The 8410-nt window shown below is 37.1% G+C and overlaps 1 protein-coding gene across 2 annotated transcripts; it reads left to right on the top strand.

Moving 5' to 3' along the window:
- Nucleotides 1-798: 798 nt before the first annotated feature.
- On the top strand, nt 799-3374 carry LOC121508720. 2 transcript variants are annotated; one of them, XM_041785753.1, is made up of 4 exons: nt 799-881; nt 1416-1456; nt 1562-1671; nt 2099-3374. In XM_041785753.1, exons 3-4 carry the CDS (start codon nt 1562-1564, stop codon nt 2661-2663), a joined length of 675 nt encoding a protein of 224 aa, XP_041641687.1. In that variant the 5' UTR covers nt 799-881; nt 1416-1456; the 3' UTR covers nt 2664-3374. The 2 variants fall into 2 exon arrangements, with proteins under 2 accessions (XP_041641687.1, XP_041641688.1); XM_041785754.1 differs by having other exon boundaries at nt 814-1456.
- The last annotated feature ends 5036 nt before the right edge of the window (nt 3375-8410 follow it).

The following is an 8410-nucleotide window of genomic DNA, read 5'->3' as shown; positions in this document are numbered from 1 at the left end:
TTGAATCTGACATCACTCGACAATGGCGGCGCCCATGGAGACACAGACCGCGAATAGTAAAACAAAATTTGCTAGATTATAAAAATATATATCGTCGTTTTTCCTCCTCTTTTTGACTGATTGCGAGAAGGCAGGTTTGCTGGAGGTCAAAATGTCTTTTGAGAAACAAAACAAAAAACAGCTTATTGTGATCAGCCATCTTTGGTGTTTACATTCGTCTGGAACGCTTTGAGGTCGCAACTGGTACAATCCGAGTGGGATAAGTCCGACTTCCCACTTTTCTGGAATGCAGCATGATTCTACCTTCATCTATCAGCCTCTGAGGAGGGGGAGAGGACACTCCATGATGTCTGCAGCTGCGTCACAGGTAAAGTTATCCTCAGATTTAACACGGCTCTAACCTCTTTATCCGCCAAGATGGGCTGTGAAAAGTTCTCCCAAACTTTGTAGTAGGTCCCACTGGTTAAAAAAGTAATCCAGTGCTGACATATGTGTTGAAATCAGCAGGATATACGCTAATTAGCATACTTAACAAGCTAACACGAGGTTGTATGATGATGTGTTCAAGTTGGCTGGGAAATTTTGGGGTTTAAATAATGGGTGTATTTATCGATATTTTATTCATTTAACACCTTTTTGAAAAAGGGTGCAATGTTATTAATAATTTAAATGTAATTATTAAGCCTATTGACTTATTATAATATAACACCCCCGCCCCTCTCACCCACGATGACGAAGAACAATGATGGTGATGTGTTGGTGGCTTAGCTGTGATGCTGCGTTTTATTAATGCTGTCTGTCCAGCCTGTTCACACTCTCCTTCTGAGCGTGAACACGAGTCGACTCCAGATTCTCCTGAGCATCTGTGTGGGCACAAACAGGTAAAGATTGACCATAAATACCATCAGGATTAGAGATGAGCAGGATGATACTGGTGTGTAATATAATAACTCAGCTGATTACTGGTGCCAGTGTTATAGCTTATTTATGTGGATGACTCCTGGAATATTAAAATCTCTCTTATGTATGCACAGATACTGGTGTTACACTGATGCATTGGTGCATCTCTATCTGGCTGACATTTACGGCCATAACGTCTTTAATGTCCTTCTGGTCTGGCTGTGTGATGGTGGAGAGTATAAATGTTTTATTTTTTCCACACAAATCCTGATGTGAGATTTTGATTGTGATTGTCTCCCATGATTAAAGAGCAAACATCTGAGACAAGTTTAGCTTTCATTCTAACATCCAGGATTTGGTCTAAAGCTGTACATTTGTCTTTGCATGTGCATCATGGAGGTTCTGTAGTTTTCCACATGAATTGGGGGGTCAAGAAGTTTTTAACCTGATTAGGAAACAGACAGAAGTTAATCAGTTGAATTTCTGGTTATGATTGTTTGTCATCTCTTTCATAGGTTCAACATCAGACGAAAATTTTACAGCTCTTGGAACAAAAGTGTGTTTTAATTTCTATGGCATATTGTTCATTATAAAATGAATGAAACCTTTCTTCATCTCTTTAAAGCCAGTCTTTCTCCCTTCTGATGTTTTATTTGATCAGATGGACGGACGATGGATGACAGTGATGCTGGTGATCATCGTGTCTAATGGATGTTCAGCTGTTGTTGACCAGAACCAGCTCGCACAGCTGATGAAAGGAATCACACACCAGTGAGTGTTAATCTACAACACCTCTAAAAGAAGATGCTTATTTCTTTGGATTCAACATTTCATATTTTCAGCAGTTAGCTTGGTATAAACATGAAAAAGAACTAGGGTGACTTTTTATTTGTTTTCAGAGATGCGTCTTTTTAAAAACTTTTATTGAAGACAACAATTAGAGAATTCTGATGTTGAACCAGAATCATGACTTTGATCCCAGAATTCACACTTAATATCATAAATGTGACATTTTTTTCAGATTGAAAGAGAAAATGTTGAGTTGTATTTCCATTAAGCAGATTAGTTTTTAAAAAGTGAAGAGTGAAATATTTTAAAATCCAATTAATGTTTGCTGTTGTGCAGTGAATTATTTTTTTTTCTTTATAAACCCAAGCAAGTTTAAAAGAATCCTAATATTATTTATTCCTGCCAACAGTTACAGTATTCGTGGTATGTACAGTCTGGCTCTCAGCATCAAGAGTGAAGACCCAGTAAACCTGCAAAACATCTTCCAATGTAACCCCAAGGAGGAGGTTCAACGCGTGATTTCAGATGAGCAGGTGTACAGAGGATATCGTCTCAGTGTGGCTCAAGTCAAAAAGCCTGAACACGCCGAGTATCGACTTCTGAACGGCCTACAGCTCGACAGCCAAGATGGTGACTTGTTGGTCCTCTTTTCTTATGCCTCCCCTTGTCCCTCTACCTGTACCAACAGCAGGAACCGTTACAATATTTTTAATCTGATCGGAAACCTCATCAACAGTGGCAGATGGAGCAAGCATGTCTTTGTGTTTGAGAAGATATTCAAGCCTCAAAACAGCCAGGGTATTAATAAAAGTAAACTGATACAGGCCATCGTAAAGCTCGGAAACTCTGGCATCGGTCTGGAGAACATATATCGCTGTTACAAACCACAAACACCCAACAGTAATTTTCAGTGCACCAGCTGCTCAGTGGGAGGGGTGGTGGCAAATGAGTGTGTCAATTATAACGCAAAATAAAGAGTCAGACCATCGCTTTACTGTTAATGATAAAAGCAGCCGCTCCATAAGGGTGATGCAGATAAAGGAATGGTTACCAAAAGCTTGCTTGTCTTTATAGTTAGCATTGTTACGGTGGCCTGGAAGTGACAACACAGAATGACAAAGTCTGAAACACTTAGCTTTAAACAAATCACATTAACCAAAACTTTTTACATTTCATAAAACATATTTACATTAGAAAAACATTTTTACAAAACTGAAACACTTTCACAAAACTTGAAACAATTTTACAATGTCTATAGAAAATAACAACGTCCAAATTTTACTTCTGATGAAAAATGACAAAGTCTGAAACACTTTTAAAAAAACCCACTTTGTGTTAGAAATTGTAAAAATGCTCTACAACTTGAAAATTCATGTGAAGTGTTTTTTAAATTTGTCTAATATAATATTTTTTAAAAAGAACTAAGAAACAAACTGGTTAATTTTAATTTTGTTTCAACCTTTGTTAAAATGTTTCAGATTTTGTTATTTTCTACAGCACTTTGAGGCCACCATACAAACCAACATGAACTGGACTATTTTGTTATCTGATTAAAAATGCTTAAATCCAAACAGCTTTATCAACATTTTAACATTTGCTTTCTTTTAATTTGATGATTATGAGTAATGAAATATTTCTGAACCTCTCTGTAATGTCCTCTTTGAATAAAGCTTTGCCAAGCATCAGTTTTTGTCATGTTGGTTTTCTGTTGATCAGATCACATCCTCTGTGCTTCTAATAGCTGCCTTTTATATGTGTTAGCAGATACTGGGAGGGTAATAGAGAGAATGTTTTAGAACAACTACTAACTTATTTTGATGTTAATGATTTAAGCTCTAGCTATCAACAAGCCTACAGGCCGGGCCATTCTACATGAACAACAGAAATGTAGTAATTGCAGTTATCAGATCTTAGTTCAACATTTCATCTTATGGATCATTCTTTATTTTAAGGGAAGCTGAGCCATTCTGGATTAACTATGACTGATTTAAAATGGAGTGCTAGCTGAAAAACAGGACAGGTTTCTTTGATTGTCAAAAATGAGACACAATAAATGGGGAGTACCTCAAGGTAGCTGTTAGAAAACTCTGTTTTAGCTGTTTAAGAACTAGCAAGAATTTCTCTTCACCAGTTCTACTGACCTTTACTAAAGTTGCCAACTATGGACTGACTACTGTTTGTGAGAAAATGGAGGGAAAAAATGCCCAAAAAAAACAAACAAACAAACAAAAAAAACACATCCCCAGCTTCAACAACATCCCATCTTCTGCCTTTGATAAGCAGGCTAATAAATCTTTCCATCTTTGCTTTTAAAAATGATGTCATCCTTTAAGGATAAAAAACATTCCATATTTACCTTTGATGATGATGTCATCCTTTAAGGCTAAAAAAAATTCCATATTTGCTTTTGATGATGATGTCATCCTTTAAGGATAATTAAACATTCCATCTTTGCCGTTGAAGATGATGTAATCAAAACCGTCCCTCATCAGAACTGAGACTCCTTCCATCCTGATATCTGAACATGTCTGTTGTCCAGGTGGAACAAACAAAATAAAAACTATGCTCAGCGTTGGTGATATATCACTTCTTCCGGCACTAATCAGACATCTGGATTTACTGATCCCTTTTACCACACAGTTGTCTACTATTTCATTGTTCCAGTCCGTCTAAAGAGATCTACTGTTCTGTCATTAGACTGATATGAAGAGATTTGGGGCTTTTTGAGGGACTTGGACCATGGTGCTGGGGCCAGGGGTCCCAACAACAAGTCTACCTCTGATTGTTATGACAGTCTGGATAAGGATCAAATCCACTCTGAGGAGAATGAAGAGGATTTTTATGTCCACTAACACACTGTTGGCCTCTATCAGTATAAGAATCTTGTCTATAATGAATCTTAGTCATGTTAGTGCAGATTGCATCAGCAGACATTCAGTAAACATTTGTCATGAACAGAGGACGGCATATAAAGAAGAAAAGAGGAACGCTCTGGTTTTTCGCTTAATCATCAAGTCACCCATCACACAGGAGTGGTTGTCTTATTTTGGCGTCTTCCTGTTTAAGCTGTGAGGGTGTCAAAGCTATCACTTGATGATGTGTGATAACTGCAGTTGTTTACCTCCACAGAAACACTTCTTGTTAGTTAGCTGATGCTAGCTCTACTGACCTTTCCAAAAGTTGCAACTATGGACTAACTATATATTTAGAAGAAAAAGAAGGCAAAATGACCAAAAAACCCCTGCATCCCCAGCTTCAACAGCATCCCATCCTCTGCATTTTAAAATTATGTTTTCAAACATTCCATCCTCTGCCTTTGAAGATGATTTCCACCTTTTAGGGCAATGAAACATTCCATATTTGCCTTTGATGATGATGTCATCTTTTAAGGTTAATAAAACATTTTTTTATTTGCCTTTGATAATGATGTCATCCTTTAAGGATAATAAAACATTCCATATTTGCCTTTGATGATGATGTCATCCTTGAAGGTGTATAAACATTTTTTATTTGCCATAGATGATGATGTCATCCTTTACGGATAATAAAACATTCCATATTTCCCTTTGATGGTGATGTCATCCTTTGAGCTTTTAAAAAATTCTATCCTCTGCCTTTGAAGATGATGTCATCCTTTTAGGGCAATGACACATTCCATATTTGCCTTTGATGATGATGTCATCCTTTAAGATTAATAAAACATTTTTTTATTTGCCTTTGATGATGATGTCATCCTTTAAGGTTAATAAAACATTTTTTTATCTGCCATAGATGATGATGTCATCCTTTAAGCTTTTAAAAAATTCTATCCTCTGCCTTTGATGATGATGTCATCCTGTAAGGCTAAAAAAAATTCCATCTTTGCTTTTGATGATGATGTCATCCTTTAAGGATAATTAAACATTCCATCTTTGCCGTTGAAGATGATGTAATCAAAACCGTCCCTCATCAGAACTGAGACTCCTTCCATCCTGATATCTGAACATGTCTGTTGTCCAGGTGGAACAAACAAAATAAAAACGATGCACAGCGTTGGTGATATATCACTTCTTCCGGCACTAATCAGACATCTGGATTTACTGATCCCTTTTACCACACAGTTGTCCACTATTTCATTGTTCGAGTCTGTTTAAAGAGATTTACTGTTCTGTCATTAGACTAATATGAAGAGATTTGGGGCTTTTTGAGGGACTTGGACCATGGTGCTGGGGCCAGGGGTCCCAACAACAAGTCCACCTCTGATTGTTATGACAGTCTGGATAAGGATCAAATCCACTCTGAGGAGAATGAAGAGGATTTTTATGTCCACTAACACACTGTTGGCCTCTATCAGTATAAGAATCTTGTCTATAATGAATCTTAGTCATGTTAGTGCAGATTGCATCAGCAGACATTCAGTAAACATTTGTCATGAACAGAGGACGGCATATAAAGAAGAAAAGAGGAACGCTCTGGTTTTTCGCTTAATCATCAAGTCACCCATCACACAGGAGTGGTCGTCTCATTTTGGCGTCTTCCTGTTTAAGCTGTGAGGGTGTCAAAGCTATCACTTGATGATGTGTGATAACTGCAGTTGTTTACCTCCACAGAAACACTTCTTGTTAGTTAGCTGATGCTAGCTCTACTGACCTTTCCAAAAGTTGCAACTATGGACTAACTATATATTTAGAAGAAAAAGAAGGCAAAATGACCAAAAAACCCCTGCATCCCCAGCTTCAACAGCATCCCATCCTCTGCATTTGAAAATTATGTTTTCAAACATTCTATCCTCTGACTTTGAAGATGATTTCAACCTTTTAGGGCAATGAAACATTCCATATTTGCCTTTGATGATGATGTCATCCTTTAAGGTTAATAAAACATTTTTTTATTTCCCTTTGATGATGATGTCATCCTTTAAGGTTAATAAAACATTTTTTTATTTGCCATAGATGATGATGTCATCCTTTAAGCTTTTAAAAAATTCTATCCTCTGCCTTTGATGATGATGTCATCCTTTAAGGCTAAAAAAAATTCCATATTTGCTTTTGATGATGATGTCATCCTTTAAGGATAATTAAACATTCCATCTTTGCTGTTGAAGATGATGTAATCAAAACCGTCCCTCATCAGAACTGAGACTCCTTCCATCCAGATATCTGAACATGTCTGTTGTCCAGGTGGAACAAACAAAAATAAAAACGATGCACAGCGTTGGTGATATATCACTTCTTCCGGCACTAATCAGACATCTGGATTTACTGATCCCTTTTACCACACAGTTGTCCACTATTTCATTGTTCCAGTCCGTCTAAAGAGATCTACTGTTCTGTCATTAGACTGATATGAAGAGATTTGGGGCTTTTTGAGGGACTTGGACCATGGTGCTGGGGCCAGGGGTCCCAACAACAAGTCTACCTCTGATTGTTATGACAGTCTGGATAAGGATCAAATCCACTCTGAGGAGAATGAAGAGGATTTTTATGTCCACTAACACACTGTTGGCCTCTATCAGTATAAGAATCTTGTCTATAATGAATCTTAGTCATGTTAGTGCAGATTGCATCAGCAGACATTCAGTAAACATTTGTCATGAACAGAGGACGGCATATAAAGAAGAAAAGAGGAACACTCTGGTTTTTCGCTTAATCATCAAGTCACCCATCACACAGGAGTGGTTGTCTCATTTTGGCGTCTTCCTGTTTAAGCTGTGAGGGTGTCAAAGCTATCACTTGATGATGTGTGATAACTGCAGTTGTTTACCTCCACAGAAACACTTCTTGTTAGTTAGCTGATGCTAGCTCTACTGACCTTTCCAAAAGTTGCAACAATGGACTAACTATATATTTAGAAGAAAAAGAAGGCAAAATGACCAAAAAACCCCTGCATCCCCAGCTTCAACAGCATCCCATCCTCTGCATTTGAAAATTATGTTTTCAAACATTCTATCCTCTGCCTTTGAAGATGATTTCCACCTTTTAGGGCAATGAAACATTCCATATTTGCCTTTGATGATGATGTCATCCTTTAAGGTTAATAAAACATTTTTTTATTTGCTTTTGATGATGATGTCATCCTTTAAGATTAATAAAACATTTTTTTATTTGCTTTTAATGATGATGTCATCCTTTAAGGTTAATAAAACATTTTTTTATTTGCTTTTAATGATGATGTCATCCTTTAAGGATAATAAAACATTCCATATTTGCCTTTGATGATGATGTCATCCTTTAAGGTTAATAAAACATTCCATATTTCCCTTTGATGATGATGTCATCCTTTGAGCTTTTAAAAAATTCTATCCTCTGCCTTTGATGATGATGTCATCCTGTAAGGCAAAAAAAAATTCCATATTTACCTTTGATGATGATGTCATCCTTTAAGGATAATTAAACATTCCATCTTTGCCGTTGAAGATGATGTAATCAAAACCGTCCCTCATCAGAACTGAGACTCCTTCCATCCTGATATCTGAACATGTCTGTTGTCCAGGTGGAACAAACAAAAATAAAAACGATGCACAGCGTTGGTGATATATCACTTCTTCCGGCACTAATCAGACATCTGGATTTACTGATCCCTTTTACCACACAGTTGTCCACTATTTCATTGTTCCAGTCTGTTTAAAGAGATCTACTGTTCTGTCATTAGACTGACATGAAAAGATTTGGGGCTTTTTGAGGGACTTGGACCATGGTGCTGGGGCCAGGGGTCCCAACAACAAGTCTACCTCTGATTGTTA

The sequence above is a fragment of the Cheilinus undulatus genome, linkage group 4, assembly GCF_018320785.1.
Source record: "Cheilinus undulatus linkage group 4, ASM1832078v1, whole genome shotgun sequence".
NCBI classification, from domain to species: domain Eukaryota; kingdom Metazoa; phylum Chordata; class Actinopteri; order Labriformes; family Labridae; genus Cheilinus; species Cheilinus undulatus.
The sequence above is the reverse complement of the archived record's forward strand: the minus strand, read 5'-3'. Positions and strand labels throughout refer to the sequence as shown.